The 21,664-nt window shown below is 37.9% G+C and overlaps 1 protein-coding gene across 1 annotated transcript in view; it reads right to left on the bottom strand.

Moving 5' to 3' along the window:
* Positions 1-21,664, bottom strand: part of LOC127411675 (nesprin-2-like) — a 166,842-nt gene that overhangs the window by 38,789 nt on the left and 106,389 nt on the right. The window contains exons 79-97 of the mRNA XM_051647390.1: positions 19,848-20,012; positions 19,454-19,573; positions 18,080-18,183; positions 17,853-17,994; positions 14,542-14,655; positions 14,270-14,407; positions 13,904-14,110; positions 12,773-12,874; positions 10,591-10,710; positions 9,896-10,096; positions 8,341-8,514; positions 8,062-8,193; positions 7,701-7,918; positions 6,859-6,991; positions 5,970-6,560; positions 4,450-4,599; positions 2,021-2,197; positions 1,408-1,563; positions 1,131-1,277 (exon numbers count right to left, since the gene is read on the bottom strand). Of these exons, the coding sequence (XP_051503350.1) occupies positions 1,131-1,277; positions 1,408-1,563; positions 2,021-2,197; positions 4,450-4,599; positions 5,970-6,560; positions 6,859-6,991; positions 7,701-7,918; positions 8,062-8,193; positions 8,341-8,514; positions 9,896-10,096; positions 10,591-10,710; positions 12,773-12,874; positions 13,904-14,110; positions 14,270-14,407; positions 14,542-14,655; positions 17,853-17,994; positions 18,080-18,183; positions 19,454-19,573; positions 19,848-20,012 (3,291 nt within the window). The remainder of the gene's footprint in view (positions 1-1,130; positions 1,278-1,407; positions 1,564-2,020; positions 2,198-4,449; positions 4,600-5,969; positions 6,561-6,858; positions 6,992-7,700; positions 7,919-8,061; positions 8,194-8,340; positions 8,515-9,895; positions 10,097-10,590; positions 10,711-12,772; positions 12,875-13,903; positions 14,111-14,269; positions 14,408-14,541; positions 14,656-17,852; positions 17,995-18,079; positions 18,184-19,453; positions 19,574-19,847; positions 20,013-21,664) is intronic.

Genomic DNA, 21,664 nt, shown 5'->3' with positions numbered 1-21,664 from the left:
TTTTAAGAAGTGGAAAATTTGGGGATCTCTTGATACCAAGCCAAGGTCAGATAGACCAAGAAAGATTTCAGCCACAACTGCCAGAAGAATTGTTCAGGATACAAAGAAAAACCCACAGGTAACCTCAGGAGAAATACAGGCTGCTCTGGAAAAAGACGGTGTGGTTGTTTCAAGGAGCACAATACGACGATACTTGAACAAAAATGAGCTGCATGGTCGATTTGCCAGAAAGAAGCCTTTACTGCACCAATGCCACAAAAAAGCCTGGTTACAATATGCCCGACAACATCTTGACATGCCTCACAGCTTCTGGCACACTGTAATTTGGAGTGACGAGACCAAAATAGAGCTTTATGGTCACAACCATAAGCGCTATGTTTGGAGAGGGGTCAACAAGGCCTGTAGTGAAAAGAATACCATCCCCACTGTGAAGCATGGTGGTGGCTCACTGATGTTTTGGGGGTGTGTGAGCTCTAAAGGCACGGGGAATCTTGTGAAAATTGATGGCAAGATGAATGCAGCATGTTATCAGAAAATACTGGCAGACAGTTTGCATTCTTCTGCACGAAAGCTGCGCATGGGACGCCCTTGGACGTTCCAGCACGACAATGACCCTAAGCACAAGGCCAAGTTGACCCTCCAGTGGTTACAGCAGAAAAAGGTGAAGGTTCTGGAGTATCTTAATATCATCAAACCACTCTGGGGAGATCTCAAATGTGCGGTTCATGCAAGACGACCAAAGACTTTGCATGACCTGGAGGCATTTTGCCAAGACGAATGGGCAGCTATACCACCTGCAAGAATTTGGGACCTCATAGACAACTATTACAAAAGACTGCACGCTGTCATTGATGCTAAAGGGGGCAATACACAGTATTAAGAACTAAGGGTATGCAGACTTTTAAACAGGGGTCATTTCATTTTTTGCCAAGTTTTGTTTTATGATTGTGCCATTCTGTTATAACCTACAGTTGAATATGAATCCCATAAGAAATAAAAGAAATGTGTTTTGCCTGCTCACTCATGTTTTCTTTAAAAATGGTACATATAGTATTACCAATTCTCCAAGGGTATGCAAACTTTTGAGCACAACTGTATATGTGACTCCATGTTCTCAGGAGTTTCTCCACCTGTTGCAAAAGTTCCGTTAAAGATTGGGAGATATTGTCAGCTTTTGTGAGGAAGTCCTTATCTCTGTCTTCTTCATCAGGAGAAAGTCTTCTCTTTCTCAGCTCAGCAAGTTCTGAGAATTTGGCCTTCAACTTTTCCCCCATCTCCTAACAAATGAGAGAGGGACCAGTAAAATCAATTAAAAATGTTAAGCACTGGTAAATACATTTCTTTTGAACATTTTTCAGATGTGTGAGCATCAACATAGTCATTTATGATTAACTGAGCGCAACTCACGTCACAGTCCTTTAGGCTCCTTTCAGCAAATGAGCGACTGGCAGGTCTTGCAGGCAATCGCATCCATGTTTTTTTACCTCTGACCCAGTGCTGCAGGAATTTAAGTTTGTTCTCTCGTTCTGCACATATCATCACCTGTTCTTCAGTCTGTTGGATCTAAGAAACACAGGGTGGAAGCCTTAAATTGTTTTTGTGTCTGCTACTGTGGGTATCATGCACCTATTTTTTTTTTTTTTTTTTTTTGAGGGGGCACTCAACCTAACATGATAAAATAAAAAATAAAAAAATAAACCAAGCAAAATTTCAACTGAAATTGGCAGTCAGTGATCACTATTTTGTTGTAAGGAAAGGAGCAGTATTTACAAGTCAAATGAGTAACATGAGGGTACTGTAGGTAGATAATTACAGAATTTTCAGTTTTATGATCTGTGGAAAGTAAAACTGAATTGGTCTGACCAAACTTGAAGATGTGAATGGGTGATTTGTGCCACAGCATTTACACCAACACTCCCCCCCCCCCCACAATAATCATTCAAATTATTAAAGACTTTGTAAGTTGCATTCCAAATCTACTGATAACAAAATTAGTGTAATTTTTGTTGATAACACTTACCTGTCTGTTGAGGTGAGCCTGAAGAGTGAGCCAGCGCAGATTGACGTGTCCCAAGCGTTCAGCAAATGCAGTGTGTCTGTATCTGTTGGTCTGGGAGTCGAACCCCACCTGCTTCAGCTCACACTGATTAATAAACTCAACTGACATCTGCTGACAGCCTATCTCTCTCTTTAGCTCCTGAAAAGTGAAGAAAAAGAGAAACAAATAGTAAAGCCAAAATTTTTTATTTTATTTTTACAAATCTCTTTTTTTATTCAATAAAACTGTGAAAAATATTTCTACATACACCTTAGCCAAATACATTTAAACTCAGTTTTTCACAATTCCTGACATTTAATTGTAGAAAATATTCCCTGTCTTGTGTCGGTTAGGATCACTATTTTAAGAATGTGAAATGTCGGGGGACTGGGTAGCTCAGCGAGTAAAGACGCTGACTACCACCCCTGGAGTCGCGAGTTTGAATCCAGGGTGTGCTGAGTGACTCCAGCCATGTCTCCTAAGCAACCAAATTGGCCTGGTTGCTAGGGAGGGCAGAGTCACGTTGGGTTAACCTCATCGTGGTCACTATAATGTGATTCTTGCTCCCGGTGGGGCACGTGTGAGTTGTGCGTGGATGCCACGGTTAATAGTGTGAAGCCTCCACATGCACTATATCTCCGTGGTAATGCGGTCAATAAGCCACGTGATAAGATGCGCGTATTGACGGACTCAGACACGGAGGCAACTGAGATTCGTCCTCCGCCACCCAGATTGAGGCGAGTCACTACGCCCCCATGAGCGCATTGGGAATTGGGCATTCCAAATTGGGAAGAAAATGGGAGAAAAAAAAAAGAATGTGAAATGTCAGAATAATAGTAGAGAGAATGATTTATTTCAGCTTTTATTTCTTTCATCACATTCCCGGTGGGTCAGACGTTTACATGCACTTTGTTAGTATTTGGTAGCGTTGCCATTAAATTGTTTAACTTGGGTCAGACATTTTAGGTAGCCTTCCACAAGCTTCTAATTGCTGGAATTTTGTCCCATTCTTCCAGACAGAACTGGTGTAACTAAGTCAGGTTTGTAGGCCTCCTTGCTTGCAGATTGAGGTCAGGGCTTTGTGATGGCCACTCCAATACCTTGACTTTGTTGTCCTTAAGCCATTTTGCCACAACTTTGGAGGTATGCTTGGGGTCATTGTCCATTTGGAAGACCCATTTGCGACCAAGATTTAACTTCATAGATGATGTCTTGAGATGTTGCTTATATTAATATATAATATAATATATTAACTTAATTTTCCTTCCTAATGATGCCATCTATTTTACGAAGTGCACCAGTCCCTCCTGCAGCAAAGCACCCCCACAATATGATGCTGCCACCCCCATGCTTCACGGTTGGGGTGGTGTTCTTCGTCTTGCAAGCCTCACCCTTTTTCCTCCAAACATAACGATGGACAATATGGCCAAAAATGTACATTTTTGTTTCATCAGACCAGAGGAAATTTCTCCAGAAAGTAAGATTTTTGTCCCCATGGGCACTTGAAAACTGTAGTCTGGCTTTTTTATGGCAGTTTTGTAGATTTGGCTTCTTCCTTGCTAAGCAGCCTTTCAGGTTATTTCGATATAGGACTCGTTTTACTGTGGATATAGATACTTGTCTACCTGTTTCCTCCAGCATCTTCACAAGGTCTTTTGCTGTTGTTCTGGGATAGATTTGCACTTTTCTCACCAAACTACATTCATCTCTAGGAGACAGAATGCGTCTCCTTCCTGAGCGGTATGATGGCTGCGTGGTCCCATGGTGTTTATACTTGTGTACTATTGTTTGTACAGATAAATGTGGTACCTTCAGGCATTTGGAAATTGCTCCCAAGGATGAACCAGACTTGTGGAGGTCCAACATTTTTTTATGAGGTTTTGGCTGATTTCTTTTGATTTTCCCGTGATGTCAAGCAAAGAGGCACTGAGTTTGAAGGTAGGCCTTATAATACATCCACACGTACACCTCCAATTCAGTACACCTCCTATCAGAAGCTAATTGGCTAATTGTCTAAAGGCTTGACATAATTTTCTGGAATTTTCCAAGCTGCTTAAAGGCACAGTTAACTTAGTGTATGTAAACTTCTGACCCACTGGAATTGTGATATAGTCAATCAAACAATCTGTCTGTAAACAATTGTTGGAAAAATGACTCGTGTCATGCACAAAGTAGATGTCCTAAACGACTTGCCAAAACTATAGTTTGCTAATATTAAATCTGAAGCGTGGTTAAAAATGTTGTTTGAATGACTTCAACCTAAGTGTATGTAAACTTCTGACTTCAACTGTATGTTACCTAAATTATTTTTCCTTTTTTGCAAGATTCACTGATTGTTACTTTCTAAGTTTACTCTACATTATTTGATTTATATTTTAATTTATGAAGGTAGAGTGAGTGAGAGATTGTACCTGATATGTTTTGAGCAGGTGTGTGAGCTCTGTGGCAGTACAGGTGTTGTGACCCTTTTGCTCAGCTGCCTGTAACCTGCTCTCAGCATCTGTAATCCAGCCACACACATTAGCCAGCAGCTCTTCAGGAGACAGCCTCTCCACCACAGTCTGACAGACAGAGAGAGAGAGAGAGAGAGAGAGAGAGAGAGAGAGAACAGAGAAATGTGATTAAAAACGGATGACAAAATTAGGTGAGAGAACAGAGAAGCAAAAAAACAGGAGAGGACAAACAAAACAGTGGAAGGTGGAAAACATCCAGGTGGTGGGTGATACTAGTAATCAAAGAAGAAATGGGGATGAGAACCAAAAAGAAAGAGGCCTGATAATGGATGAAAAATGAAAGAGACTCCATTCTTCAGAGATCTCATTTGCTACTGGGTGATAAAGGAAATCACGCTGGCAAGGCTGCCTACTACCTGACCTTCATAACAAACTTACAAACTTTTACAACTTTGTGATTCTCTTCCAGAGAGACAATGCTCCAAACTGGAATACATCAAAGAACTGACAGGTCTTTAAACTAATTACATTAATTTAACTTGGAACGCATGTAGGCATCCTTAAACAGTTTAATCCACAGCATGCACATCTTAACATTTATTTAAAGGGGTCATGACATGAGGAATACATTTTTCCTTGATTTTTTGACATTTAAGATGTCATTGTACTATAAAAACATTCTGTAAGTTTCAGAACTCAAAACTTCCTCCTCACTGCAAAAAGAGCATTTCTTGAAACCAAGCTGCCAGAACGACTCATTTTCTACTTCCTCCACATTGTGATTTCGCACTGTGGTAGACATTTGCATCTGAACATCACCACAACAACACATCAACGCCTACTTTACCTTTAATCATTTCTGTATACCGCCCAGTAGTGGTGAGCAGTGTGATGGAGAAGTTGAGAAAGCAGGTCAGTCAAGAGCAGAGAGACAATCATAACAGTGGGTGTTTCTGACAGGGGGTCAGAATGAGGGTGGAAAATTATCATGTTTTACAAATTCTTTGACTGTTTTTGTGCAGAAAATGTTACTAATATTATAAGTGAACCTCAAACAACATATTAAAATAAAAAAAAGGCATGACATGACCCTTTAAAGATTTGAAAAAGAAAGAAGTGAATGAACCTTGGTACAAAGTTTGACCATATCTTTGGATATTTTTCTGTGAAATTCTGTTTAAAACTATCCACTCCCTTGGACTTACATTAAAAAAGAGCAAAAGCTTGTCTGATAATATGGCAGACAGCAACAGTTCCTAAGATAGGATTGGTCCAATGACTCCAGTAGAACCTGTATGGTTCAACTCCCAGTGAACAAACAAACTGATAAATGTATACAATGAATGCACTGTAAGTCGCTTTGGATAAAAGCGCCTGACGGATGCATAAATGTAAATGTAAATGGTCAGTGACATTTTTATGGCAGGGCTTAGTGAAGGGTACATTTCAGAAAAATGACAGTCCTTTTCAAAATGTACCTGATGCAGTTTCTGTTGGATGGCAGGTATTTGTGTCTGTATCTCTTCCCAGTCCTGCTCCACCTGGGATAACTGGGACTGGAGAGACAGCAGAACAGGAGACAAAACCATTTTCTGTACTGATGTGACTGGTTCCTTAATCCTCAAATCTTCATTTGTGATGTTGTCTAATGACAAAATGTCTTTAGCTGCAGAGATGTCCACAAAACTAATGCCACCTGCTGGCGGTATGTCTTGGATATTTCCTTGATCGAAACCGCATTTGGCAACATTTGTGTCGGATCTTTCCATGGTAGAATTAGAGTCCTCTGAAGAAATGTTCTGAACAGAGGACAAATCGGTTTCTAAAGCATCCTCAGCAGATGATGTGTCTTCATGGTTATTTTCTAGGACAACAGAGGTAAGGTTTCTAGTTTCAGTTGGTTGTAGGTCTTCAGCAGATGTTCTGGATGTTCTTAGAGCAGTACTGGTTCTGTTAATGTTCTGCGCCTCAGTGTTTTGCTCTCTTTCACCAAGCAGAAGGATTAAAGATCCAGAACTGATCACTGATGCCTTAAGGGCAGATTTCACCTCTAGCTCCTTAATAAACTCCTGTAAGTAAAAAGGAAAGCATACATTTGTGATGCTGTTTAGAAGTTTTTCACAATTTATTATCACCTTTCAGCCTTTTGCAGTTCACTTAAATAGTCATGCGGTATAACAAATGTACACAATTACAAATATTCCATATTTTCTTTAAAAAAATGCATGAATAATAATAATAAGTATAATCATAGGAAATGCTTCTTAAAATAGTTTTAGATTGAGTATAGCATGTCACACTGAAATATTTCACTGTTTAAAATCACTGAAAATAACATTTATTGATTAGAATCACTGGTTGACTGACTGTGAAGTGCTGGAAGTGGGAGAGGGTGTGGTCTGTTTCCTGTTGAGCTGAGATCCTATGATCTCTAAAGGTGAGAAGGCATTCCTTGGCTCCACCCATCCACTCATTGAGAGCCCCAGAATCACTTCGATACCTAAAAATAAAGTGCAGCAGTGATGTTTATTTCCACTCTGTCCATTTCAATCCTTTAGTCCAGGGGTTCTCAACAGGGGTGGTACCACACCCCAGGGGGCGTTCAAAGGATGCCAGGGGGTGCTAAGAGCAAATTAGTAGTGAGGGGTCATTAGGTTACAAATGAGGAGTGTTTATCAGTCATAATAATCAAATCTATAGTTAAATTCCTCTTTGCATTAAAACATTTATCTGGACTTGGAGTATATCAGTTGATTCTCAATTATACGGGTTGGTACGCATTTGTACCGTGGTTCATCTGATTTTGAAGTCTAGTGACGCATCTGAAGTATCTGGTTTAGCAGCATCAAATACACGGGCGGAGGCACAACATCGGCTAATGCACCTGTTTGGCTCCGTAGATGGATACGGCTCAATGGACAGAGCAGCACAAGCGCAAAGCTCTTAAAGCTTGAGCTCTTAAGCTCGCTTTGTGAAAATCAGTGAAAAGCAAGGCACAAGAAGTGGAAACCATTTGAATTCGGCACAGAATTCTACATCACCACCTTTGAATTTACTATAGTAACACTAACTGTACTTTAGGCAGAAATAGAGTAATAATAAATATTATCATATCACTACTTCAGCTCTATTAAATGTGTCATAGGCTACATTAAGGGAGTGAGGGAATATAATACATTTTTGTTACAACTTACATCATTAATTTTTACCTGTTCCAGAGTTTCTTCAGCTGGTGTGTGGAGTCCAGTCCCTGTTTCACCTTACTCTGAAGTGCAGCCAATCGCTGCTCCAGCCTTAGTGTAGACACGCCCACTATATGTATAGGGACGCCCACTTCACTAATAGAAATCTGCTCCTGCTTTTTGCAGCTCTCATCCAGAACCAGACTGATCCGAGCTCTGTTCTCCTCCAGAACTGCCTGCACACTCTATCACAAACCAAAGAGACAAAATAGAGGAATTAAGGAACATCCATAATACCTGTGTCCTGGTTTTAAGGTATATGTATTGTATACTGAATACAATATATATATACAGTATACTGAATATAGAAGTAAGTTTTAAGTGTTACCTGATATACAGAAATATTTTTGCTGAGCTGCGTCTCGGATTGGTCTTGCAGAAGCATTAAGGGAAGTTGAGTTTCTAACCTCTGCAGCAGTTTTTCTAACCACAAACGATTTTCTTCCCTTTGAGTTGAAACCTGAAACACACCGATGTCCTTATCAATGGCATAGGAGTTTAACTTTAATGAATTAAAAGCTCCTATTGGTCATTCATATATTATTAATTCCTCTATCCATTCATTGATCATTGATCTGTCATCCATTTATCCATTCCTCTATTGTACCTGCAGTGCTGATTGCAGTACTGCCCCTACAGCCTGAGCCTGCTGCAGTACACTGGACACTTTGCGTTCGAGCTCAGACACTGCAGACTCCCAGCCAGAGGGGGTGCTGTTTGGCATCCGCACACTCAATTGCTGCAGTCTCCGTAGGTGGGAGCCCAGAGACAGGAAAAACTTCTGTGTAGATTCACAAGGTCACAGATGATGGCCTGAATTAATTGCCTGCACTGCCTAAAAGTGTTCTGCTGCTATAGAGTGCATACAGGGTTGAGAGAGTTACTTTTTTAATGTAACCCGTTACAGATTACTTAACAATAAATGTAATCAGTAACGTAATCCAATTACAGCAATTTGGAAGTAATGTTATCAAATTACTTTTCATTACTTTTGGATTACCACAAGGGCACATTTGTAAATAAAGTCAAGATAAAATCAATACTTTAAATTATGCCTTGAATGCAAATAGAACATGTTTGAGAAATATTATGAGTACTGTTGTAGCTGTTATTATATCTAAGGAAAAGAAACATGTGCACTGCACCCTACCAAGAAAACAGAAAATGAGCTGTTAATGTAGAACAACTCAGTATTTTTTAAAGACATCAGGTGAGTTCTCTGTCTTTTGAATAAATCAAAACAGATTTAAACTTTTAGTGTGTCTTTTCAGTTACTTATTCCTAATTACAATAAGTGTTGAACATGTTACATTTGCCAGAATGTCTGCCTCAGCCAGACATTTGAACTGTTCTCAACAACAATTTATCAAAATCAGATTAATTCTTCATTGAACTTTCTTTCCTAAGAACTTAAAACACATTTTCAATTAATTTGGTATTTATGTGTACAATTTGGATTTGTTAATAATGATCAGTGATGCAAAATCATGAGAGGTGAAAAAGGAGAGAAAGTCATAGCAGGTTTTACAGGGGTATTTTTTCAGTTGATTTTTGTATTGCTATTGTATTCAAGACTTTTTTTCTTAAATGATTAAGATAAAAGTACCGTTCACCTGGGGGAGGGGTCATTTTTTCAGCTTCAATACGGAACAGAACAACATACAGTACGTCCTGGCTTATACAATACAGTTCATATTTACAACCATGCAAACCACAGGTTCTTCGGTGGCCATCGTAAAGAATCAGCTGTTTGCCTCGAGAGCAGAGTACTGCTGATGTGACTCAAGTAAGTCATGAGAGACAACCTGAAGAGAATGCACATCTCTCACTCTAAACAAACAGCTGTCTGTATCACTTTACTGTATGTCAGGAAAATTCACTATTTCTTTTGTCAGAAATTAAAACTTGTAATCCTGACAGTAATCCCAATTTTTTGAAAATGTAACTTCAATCTGATTACGGTGGTTTTTATGTAACTGTAACGGATTACAGTTACCTAAGTTTTGAACCCTGATTACCGAACACCGTTACAAGTAATCCATTACTCCCCAACCCTGTGTGCATGTTTTATACACAAAGCACAGCACATTTGTTTTTACAGGTTCTTTTTAGGAGCATTTATGTAGCTGATTAACTTGTTTATAGGTATGTGGTATGTTTACCTTGTGTGTATTGAGGTGTGTCTGTAGTTGTGTTGGATTGCTGAGCTCCAGGTGAAAGGTGCAGGTTAGTTTCTCTCTGCCCAGATCCAGCAGTATCTGTAGACCCTTCAGTACCCTCTCACTCATCTTCTGCTGATCTAGACTCCACTGCACAGCTCCACAGCGCTGCTCTAAATCACTCCACACACTGTCCAATACCGCCTACAGAGAGTGGATATTAATGTATATTAATTATGTTATTGGTACTTTTTAATGACCATATTGTGGTCTCACCTTTTCCTCCCAAAATTGTTCTTTAACAAGTTTTCATACATTAGTAACTATGCCCCTACTCTGAGTGCTGTTAACCACCCAATCAGAATTAACCTTAAGTAAATACCATAGGCAACATTTCAGCCCAAAGTAGGAGGAATATAAATAGTTTTCGGGTCAACTATTTTCTGTTTTCTCGCATTTGCTAATTTTTTTTATATCTCTATTGTTTTTATGTAAAGCCACTCCCTACGCCTAATTTTTGAATATTTAGACTTCAAAAACAAACAAACAGATTTTTACTTTGTTTTTAGATTATTTATCCAATTGAGGATGTCCTTAGATGTACACAAAGGGAGATTTTGTCAGATTTAGCTGAGTTCTGGGGACAAATTGGTCCTCAAGCTATAGATAAGTATGTACACAAACACACAGACTCATACCTCCAGTGTGCTGATCTCCTGCGTGAGGGATGAGGGTTGACTCTCACTCTCTGTCTCCTTTCTGAGTTCTGCCAGCTCTCTTGTGGTCTGCTCCACTTCCTGTTTCCGCCTAGTGACAGCCTGCACATGGAAACATAGGTACAGCAAAGGTCAGAGGCTCAGATGTCAACTAAACTTGACTTTAATAAGCACAATGAACACCTAACAAGACACCTAACAATACTTAACATTAAATAGACCCGGTTGTGTCTTTCTACCTCTGACTGTGAGCCACCTTACTATGTTAACATACAACCTGACCTTCATAAAGTCTAAGGCATTTAAAGGGGACATATTATGCCCCTTTTTACACTATGTAATATAAGTCCCCAGAATGTGTCAAGTTTCAGCTCAAAATACCTCACAGATCGTTTATTCTACCATGCCTTTATATCCCTGTTTTGTAGCCCTTTTCCAAACGGGCTGTTTTAGTGTCTGTAGCTTTAAAATGCCAAGGAGCTGCTGCTCCCCACACCCTTTCTGGAAGTGGGCTGTGCCTTTCCTGCTGGTGCCATGGATACCCCGGTGACAACAATGCAATGGTTATACAGTTAAAAAATTATAAATAACACGGAGAACACACTAAGTCAATCATCTTGCTGTATTGTGCATAACAGAGGTTGAGTTATGAAATATGAAAAACAGCTATAGTTGTCGAAAATACCACTATCGTTTCATAATCGTTTTTGAAATAATGACCCCAATTAATTCACTGAATAATTGAATAAATCATCCCAAAATGAAAATTCTATCATCATACAGTATACTCACCCTCATGCCATCCCAAATGTGTATGACTTCTGCAGAACACAAACGAAGATTTTTAGAAGAGTATCTCAGCTCTGTAGGTCCATACAATGCAAGTGAATAGTGATATGGGCTTTGAAGCTCCGAAAAGGAGATAAAGTCAGCATAAAAGTAATCCATTTGACTCCAGTGGTTTAATCCATGTCTTCTGAAGCGATCCAATTCTGAAGCATGATCATGATTTCAAGCTTGATTACACTTCCTTGTGCTTGACGCATGTGCAGAGTGCTAGATGGCACTAGGAAGTGTAATCAAGCTTGAAATCATGATCACGCCTTGGAGACTGCTGATGTCAAGATTTATAGTGAAAAAAGACTAACATTTTGGACTGTTTTCAACCAAAACTGATTAGATCACTTCAGAAGACATGGATTAAACCACTGGAGTCTTGTGGATTACTTTTATGCTGCCTTTATGTGATTTTTGGAGCTGAGATATTCTTCTAAAAATCTTCATTTGCTCAAGTAATAAAGTCATACACATCTGGGTTCAGTAGTTCATTTGTTAATGTAATCTTGTGTTAAAGCAGTAAACATATTTGGCTTGCTGTCTGTATACTGGAGGGCTCGGAGCTCGAGACTCGACTCGAGTCCTGATTACCCCCCCCCCCCCACCCGGACTTTATTTATTTAGATAATGAATCTAGAGAATAGGTAGAGATGGGGTGGAGGTGGGATGTCAGAAGAGTTGTCACAGGAAGCAGCTAAGTAGCGGATTATATACTCCTGCTCGTTGGCTGTGATTTGTCAGATTAAAATTAACATGCTCCTCCCGAACCTCTGTTAATTAACTCCATATGGCATGAGGGTGAGTAAATGATGAGAACTTTGATTTTTGGGTGAACTATTCCTTTAAAGGGGGAAACATCATGATCTTTAAAGGTCTGTGTAGACATAATCTAATATTCATGATGCAAAATTTATTTTTCAGTCCACCCAGACCATTTATTGAAAAACAGGTCAAAGCTGCAAAAATTGGTAATTCAGAAACATGCAGATAGTACATTAACATACAGTATTACAACCGTTATCACATTAACGCCTATTTCGTTTTCAGAAACTCGTTTTGCCTGGTAAACGACAGTGTGAACTACACTGTACACAGAGGTTAGTCAATCATAATACAGGTCATTAAAGTATTACAGTAGCAAAATCAACCTGGCCATTGGCACAAAGCCGTGCTATTGTACTTGTACTTGATAATTCCTGAGACACATTTAAAACTCAATTAATTTATATATTCAGAATGCAGATATTTTTCAGTTGTGTTTAACAAATCTTCACGCACTGATCCCTAGGTGTTACAGGTGGTGTAATTCACAGGTGCGTGTGCTCACCTGCAGCTGTGTGTGAAGGTCATGGTGAGTTTCTCCATAAGTTGTTGGGTAAAGGGGTGACGTGTTAGTTAGTACCAAGTCATGCAGGTCTTTCACTCTTATCTGCAGTGTTTAACATACACAAGGAAAGGTTACAATTCTGTTACACTGGTCAAAAATATCAAAGGAAATTTTTTTTTTACTAAATTAAAGCTGAAGTGTTTAATTTTTTTGATCCAATCTGCTCCAGGGGCGCCATATCATGGCTGACCCTGCACTCTGACCCTAGCTTAGCTGGGATATGTGAAAAAAAGAATTTCACTGTATGTGTGATAAATAAATAAAATTATTATTTACACACTTCAGCATTAAGAAATGAAAGGCATTTAACAGGATTGAATTGAACAGAGAAATTATGGTTATAAATTGTAAAATGAATTATATAATCACATCAATTTGAACATATTATGGGAATAAACATGAGTCAGAGGGAACATGACATTATGATGACATGTTTTGTTCTGCTATTTCATAACTAACAAGAGTGAGTATTCATGACAGTTATGAGGGTGAGACCTCAGCAGATTTAGAGTGTTAAAACCTGCTTACTTCAAACTGCTGACATATAACACTGTAAACACATAAGCATCAGTTTTCTAAGCTATTAAGTGTTTGTTTGTGTTGGTATGTTTTTGCGTGTATGCAGTTCAATGTAAATCTCACTGCGCACTTGTGCACAGGCAAAAACAGCAAGTTTTGTGTAGTATATCAAAAACTGTTAGGGACCGTTCACACTGGACACATTCTTATATTAAAAAATGCTAGATGCAGCGCAACAGAATGAAACAATAGAGGTCTTGAGATGCGTTTTTAAAAGTTTAACTATTTATAAATTGACAGCATCTTACATAAGACGCACAGAGAAAAAAACAACAAGGCATAACACAACGGCCGGACACATTCATCTGATGCATGTGTACACAGAACAATTAAGAAATATTGCAGACGAAATGCAAGAACACTTCCTGTGTGAAAAGGCCCTTTACAGTGTAGTTTAGTCTACTAACTGCACGAGACACTTCAATGACTGAACATCCATCTATAACTCAGTGTTGGTAATAATAAGTGAATAGAAGCAGATGGAAATCTGACCTGCAGCTGAGTTGTGTGTTTCATTCGGTCCTGTAGCTGCTCCTGTTTCTCAGTGAGAGTCTTTTGAACATCACACACATGCTGCATCAGCAGATCCAGGCACACAGAGGTCTCTGATACCACTGAATCCGAACCTAACAACTTTATGACCTCTGACCCCTGGGAGGTCAACATGGCACTCAAAGAAGTCAACTCTGCAGATAGACTCTATCAACCACACAGAGAAGAACAGAGTGATAAATGGGTGAATGAACAGACAGACAGACAGACAGACAGACAGAGATAGATAGATAGACAGATAGATAAACTGAGGGATGAATGGATGGATAGGTCAATAGACGGAGAAATAGATGGATGGATGTATACCTGTAGCTGCTGCAGCTGGTTTTGAATATCGGGGTGTGAGGATGCTAGCTGAAACAGGAGAGTGTGTGTGACAGAGCTGAGAGTGAGATCCACCCCACTCAACACCTCAAACAGACCTTCATCCAGACATTGATGATCCTGCGCAGAACAAAAAAGAAAGAAAGAAAGAGGTCAGTCAAAAAGAGATGTTACAGTATCTCTGTGTGATCTGTTTAAAGTGTAATAGACAATAATTATTACAGCTTGTGATATGATGTGTGTATTATTGTGACCTGTGCAACTGCAGAGTGTTCCAGTTCTTTGAGTTGTGTGATGTTTGATTGAATCTCCCGCAGACAAAGAGAAACAGCAGATCCACTCCACAAACATACTGATGGAGCGAGAATCTACTTACACATAGAGAGAACATGCAAAGAAGTTACATTACATTACATTCTAGTGACTCAAAAATAATCAAACAAGTAGACTGCTTAAAATAATTTGGATTTCACAAGGCATTATAATTTAATGTTGAAAACATTTGGGCAATACTGTGTAGAGCTGGGGTACTCGAGTTTGGACTCGGACTCGAGTCCGAGTCACGAGTCCAATTTTAATGGACTTGGACTTGTCACAGACTCGGATGCATTTTTAATTGGACTAGACTCGGACTGGAGACTTTGGGACTCTGGAATTTTTTCCGAGTCCAGCCGAGTCCATGACATTTGTGATGCAATGAAAAAAATAAAATAAATAAATAACAAAACAATTAATGAACACATCTCTGTCTGCATGCAGCTGTATTAGCCCCTGAAGTCGTAAACGTAGCCAAAGTTGTTTCACCGTGTTTAAGCAAACACACGCACACACAAATATGCCCATGCGCAGGCACACTCATCAGTCAACCAATATGCTTGAATGTTGCTACAGAGACTACTGTATAACATCAACTACCGAGGTGGCTGGCATGAAGTGTATGAAGCTAAACTTCATGTTACGAGATGAATTATTTGGTTATGACTAGGGATGTAACGGTTTCAAGGATTCACAATATACCTCGGTTTTAAAATGGACGGTTATCATACCGTTGAAATATTCTCATTGACGGCTTTGCATGAATATAAAGACGTTTTTTTCAGAACTTTTTATTTTTTAATTAAGACGGAATCTGCGACATTTACAGCATCATATAAACTTGGCGAGATAAAATAAATCTTTTAATTGCGCCTTCCTCATGTTACATTCGACTGTCACTCAATTTTAAAGGCGACATGCAGGTGTCGCGAGTGCAGCGCATCAAGAGCACATCAGAAGTGCGGCACGAGCGAAGCGCAGCATGAGTGCAGTACGAGCGCATCATACAGACATGTCCAAGCCTGAACCTTTATTTCCGCCGCCAAAGCAGCGTTGATGGTTACCCAGTCTGTAAAGTTTGTCGCAAAAAAGGAATGGTTCAGACGGGAAACGCTTCAAACCTTAAGCACCATCTCCGTGAGCACTATCCCACAGAATCTATGGAATATATAGTATACAGGATAATAAATTATAGCCCCTGTTTCATAAAAACACCAGATTCAATGTAGTTTTACATGATATGTAATAATTAGATAAAGTTATGTTTATGCTTTGTCACATTCACAAATGCAGCAAACGGTTTTAAGCACTCGTTCAACATAACAATGTGCCAACTGTTTGTTCATTTGCTTGAGTGCAGCACAACAGTAGGCCAACAATGTTTGATACTAATAATAATATGTTTTACTTGTAGAACCCAGTACTAAATAGGGTTTACAAAGTGCATGGCTTTTGGTGTGCAGGAAATTGACACTGACAGTATGTATGCAGGAAACTGACAGTTAAATAAACAGTATTGGACAAAATGCAAATTAATAAACTGCAAATGAATAATATATTTTCAGTAGGTATTGTTTAGAATTAAACTAAATCACAAATGCAACAAATTACTGAATGCATACAAATGCATATCTGAAGTGTTAACCTAACACATTTTTATAATTCAATTTCATAAATTATAAAATAACAATAACAATATATTTTTTCGTTATAATCATCTGACTACTGTACGTTGCAAATATATATATATATATATATATATATATATATAGATATATATTCATTTTTTATTGTTTTACCTGTTTGTGATTTTTTTCTCTCTCTCTCTCTTTTTTTTTTTTTACCTTGTCGGATTAAATGTGTCCTGATGTTCAAAATCAAACGTTTAAGGATTAACGTTGAAAAAATCCAAAATAAAGTTCAAGAATTGGTTATAACTGAAATATATTTATCTGTGTGTTTATCAGACATGTTTCATAACCAAATATTAACCTGCAAATAATATCATCAATGCACCTCAATGCCGTGATACCCTAATACCGTGGTCATTTTTGTGATGGTTATCGTACCGTGAAAATGTCATTCCGTTACACCCCTAGTTATGATGTTTTTATTTTAAATTTTTATTTTATTTAATTTTTATTGTAAACCACCGGGTAACTTATGCACGTCTTTTTTTTAGCCTACATCTCTGACACTTTTGAAGAACAATTCTGTTAAATTTATGACTCAAAATGATTATTCTCCATGTTTTTGCAGTTAAAGAAGAGCTCAGTGAAATTTTCTTTGATTGGTATTTAAAGATTTCAGACTGATTGCAGACCAACGCGGCTGCCACTCAAGCAAATATGAATTATTATTACTATTTATATCTTCTGTGGAAGCAGCTGCGAGACTCACATGGATGCATCAGGGATTTAGGTACATGAGCAGCACGCAGAACCGCCCTGCATCGTGCGGTTTCCCGCAAATTAACAAGAAAATCATGTCTGTGACGACATGGCCCTCATACTATCAGTGAGCTTTTCCAGTGTTTTTAGATGTAGCATTTGCAGTCAGATTGTGAGACGTAACTTCTCAGCGAGTGCGAATTACTACTGTGTTGACTCATTTGTATGTACTGTATTTTCCCAAATCAGTCGGCAGATAGTAGATAGTAAAGATAGTAGAAATAAAAACTAAATTAAAATTTGAAACATAATAACCTTGGTTGTAGTGACTAACACAGCTTTCACTTTCTTTAGTCTATGTTTGAGTGGAGGGGAAAAAGAAGTATGTTGAGGGACAGTTTTGTCTTCATACACCTAAAGCATATGCTTTCATTCTGAAACCACTTTGAAGTTTGTTCAGCAGGATACTAATAAATAAATGTATATTTGAAATGCAACAGAAGTGTTTTTGTTACATTTATATTGACAAACTGTTTTTCTTAGTTTAAAATAAGCTTAATATACTGATGTTGAGTTTACAGTTACAATTTTAATTCAGATTCATGAAAAGATTCATTCGGACTCGGACTCGACTCGGTCTGTTATGGACTCGGTCTTGAGTCTGACTTGGCCCCTTTTGGACTCGGACTTGACTCGGACTCAGCTAAGGTGGACTCAAACCCAACACTAATAATGTGTATACAATGCAAGTTACTAACTGAAATTAACAAAAGACTTTTAGATTCATTTAAAAATGATAGATTCAGGATGTTTAGTGTCAGGTTTGATAGGTTTTATCTCTGAGTCAGGTGTGTTCAAACCTCAGACGGATCCTGATCTTTGTCTCCATTCTGCTCTGACTCTGCTGTCTTGGTCAATCTGCTGCGAAGGTGTGTCCACTTCCTGTGGACCGCTAACTCTACTTCCTGTCTCTTGTCTTTATTCTCTTCTGCTGCCGAGGGGCTGCATTGGACAATCAGAGAGTGTTATATGCAGGTGTATATTTGCATGTCTGTAAATTTGGGAGTGTTTTTGTGTATTTGGATACCATGTGTGTTCTTCTGTGCTCTGGCTGTGTACTCGGGCTTTGCTGCCTTGAATTGCAATGGCTTTAGTTAAATCCCTCTGTTCATTCAAACCATGCTCCAATTCCTGACAGAAACAGAAAAAGAAAGAGAGAGAGAGAACTGGGCTCAAAAATAAATATGTGAGTGAGTTTGGGGTCAGTTGATGGAACTGTAACCTGGTCTTTCAGGTCAGTACTGAATTGTCAAAAATATCTTGTGTTTGAATATTTAGATGTGTTATTATGCCTTGCAAACGTGATGTATATAACATAGTTGTTCTGCTTATATGAATACCTCAACAATGTAACATTATTTAGCTTGCTAGCATGTTTGAGTTTTTGTAAAAAAAATGTGGAATTACTTGAGTCAGTCTTGGAAGCTTTAATTAGAATGGGTTAAAAATGATGAACAATTGAGGGATGTTTTGTACTGTAAGCTACCATTTTCCTGCTAAAGTGTATGAATTTAGAACTGTATAATTTACAGCTATTACTGCAAAACCTAATTAATTATTTGTGTTTTTTAATTATTTTTAAATAAAAATTAAATATATTATATCTATTTAAATAATTTTGAATTTATATAATTATATAATATATTATAATATATAATTATATATAATAAATAACAAGTATTTAAAATAGTATCATAATAACAATATATAATATATATATATATATATATACACAGTACTGTGCAAAAGTTTTAGGCACTTGTGAAAAATGTTGCATAGTGAGGATGTCTTCAAAAGTAATGACATAAATAGTTTTCATTTATCACTTAATGTCATACAAAGTCCAGTAAACAATTAATATTCGGTGTGACCACCTTTGCCTTTAAATTAGCACCAATTATTCTAGGTACACCTGGACACAGTTTTTCTTGGGTGTTGGCAGATAGGATATTCCAAGCTTCTTGGAGAATTCGCCACAGTTCTTCCATCTATTTAGGCTGTCTCAATTGCTTCTGTCTCTTTATGTAATCTCAGACTGACATGATGTTCAGTGGGGGGCTTTGTGGGGGCCATGATATATGTTGCTGGGCTCCCTGTTCTTCTATTCTAAACTTTTCTATTTGCAAAAGTAATGATATATATATATATATATATATATATGTGTGTGTGTGTGTGTGTGTGTGTGTGTGTGTTATTACTATTTTAAATAACGATTAATAAGAATTGTTTTCTAACACAAAAAACATAATAATAATTTAACAAAATAATTTTTTTGTGATGGGGCCAATGAAAATTTTGGCAGCACTCGACTAGGCCAGTAGAAAAAGAAAATCCTTATTTTTAAAAAGGTGTGTTGGAAACTCCAGTATTTGAAGTCTGTATGCATGAACATGTGTTTTACCATTTGTTGTTGAAGACTGCTTTGTCTGAAAAGTTTGCCTCTGGATGAACTCAGCATGTCCTGCACACTGCTGCTACGCTTTAACCTGGCCTGCAGGGGGCACTCTCTCTCAACACACACCTACAGAGAGAGAAATAGAGAAAGAAATATAATACCTCTGGCTCTGACTTCCCCATTTTCTCAGCTCAAATTCAGGCACAAAACTTGTAAATTTAACACCTCAGAAACAAAAAAAGTAAAGATCAGCTGCAATTAGCATGATAATGATCACTTTCTTTGATCGCATACAATCTGTTCATTAAGTTCCTCACAACACCTAGATTATGCTCTTCCCAACTCTAAAACAGCCCACAGAAACACAGATACACTAAAACCTCACTGGATGTGTGTGTACCTGATCTTCGGTGTGTTTCTCATGCAGCTGTATTTGGACGGTCACTAGTCTGTTCTTCAGCAGCTGGAGTCTCGTGTTAAGTGATTCAGCCTCATGTTGCTCCTGTTCTTTCAGTCCACACACAGGAAGACTGGAGATCCTCTGCTCAATCTCCATAAGAATCGTCTACACAAAAACATTTATAAATGCAAATCAAAACACACCCAAACTAATATTCGAATTCACTGTACAGGGTTCCCACCCTTTTAAACCAATGAAATTCCATGACAATTCCAGTCTTTTATGATTACTGGATGCAGATTTTTAAAAACTATTTTGATTCAGAAAAATTCATTAATAAATGATTCTGACTGATTTGTGAACCGGTTAGACCTATTTATTGACTGAAAAGAACAACTTGCTCACAAATCAGACATCACTGTGGCTTGCAAGTAAGTTTTACTCTACACAAGAGCCACATCAATATTTTTAGTTCAGAGGAAAACAGAAGAACAATAGAAATGTCCATGGCTTTGTTATTAATATTTTATCAATTTCCATTACTTTTCTAGGATTGGAAATCCCAATTTTAAATCTCCTGATATTACCAGGATTTCCATGACTGTGGAAACCCGAATTCTAACATAACCAATTTTTAATGAAAAAATAAAACAAACAAACAATAAGTCAATAACAAAAAGGTAAGAAACGTTTTGCATTAAACATCTTTCACATGTCATGTATGGTTACGTATGTTACAGAGAAGGGTTGGTTTTGTGTCTAGGTCGCAAATTTTGCTGTTTTAATTGGTTTAAATTAGCTTAAAATGATGTTCATGATACAGATATTAAATAATTCAAAATAAAGTTACAGTTTGACTAATAAACATTAGTGATAGATTGATAGATTGGCCAGTCAGTCTGGCTATTGGCTGCCCGATTGGCTGATTAAGGGTATTGGATATATTAGGGAAAATGCAAATTTTTTGTTTTCTAATATTATTTTGTAATTTTGAATAAATATTGTGTAAAGTAATTGTTCATTTTAATTTAGATATTTGTGTTCATCGTACATGATATTATTACATTGTATTAAATATAATCAGCCACCAACCACCATGTTCAAGATATCAATATTGCGCATACAAAACCACACCGGTTGACCACATATAAAAACTGTAGAAATCAGAATCCATTTCAAAGAATGAGAGAGGCGATCCAGAGAAGGGCTGAGAGGCAGGTAACAAGTGTGTAATGCTTCATTTTTCACAATACTCCACCAGGAAAAACAAACAAGAACAAAATTCTAATTAATAATCCAACATTTTCAATTGTAAAGAATTTAGAATTTGCCGCTTGTATAATAGTTAAAACAGTTTAACCAGTGTGCTAGAGCCCAGCTAGATCTCTGAATGTTTGATGAGAGAGTCAGGTTACACAGACACACACATACACATACTAAGAGGTAAAGGCTCATTTTAACCTGATGTTAAATTTCTACTAATCCAGAATAAATGGTATTTACACACCCACTCTCTCTCTCTCTCTCTCTCACTCACACACCCACACACACGCAAGCACGCACTAACACAAGGTGTGCCTGAAATATCTCCATAACTTCATATATCTGACCCGTTTCCATTTTTTACGGCAAAGCACACAGTCAATGCCCCTACTACTGTAACTCACAGATATGACTAAAATAGGTGTCCAATTCACAAATGTCTCTGTGACGGCCATAGGCTATATAAATAGCAAAAAAAGATCTCACTGTGGTACACACCTCTTTAGCAAATTTAGTTAATTGAGGTGTTCTTTATCTTTCATTAATTTTGGACG

This window comes from Myxocyprinus asiaticus, chromosome 21 (genome assembly GCF_019703515.2).
Source record: "Myxocyprinus asiaticus isolate MX2 ecotype Aquarium Trade chromosome 21, UBuf_Myxa_2, whole genome shotgun sequence".
Taxonomy (NCBI): Eukaryota; Metazoa; Chordata; class Actinopteri; order Cypriniformes; family Catostomidae; genus Myxocyprinus; species Myxocyprinus asiaticus.
Note: the sequence above shows the minus strand (reverse complement) of the source record. Positions and strands in the feature narration are given on the sequence as shown.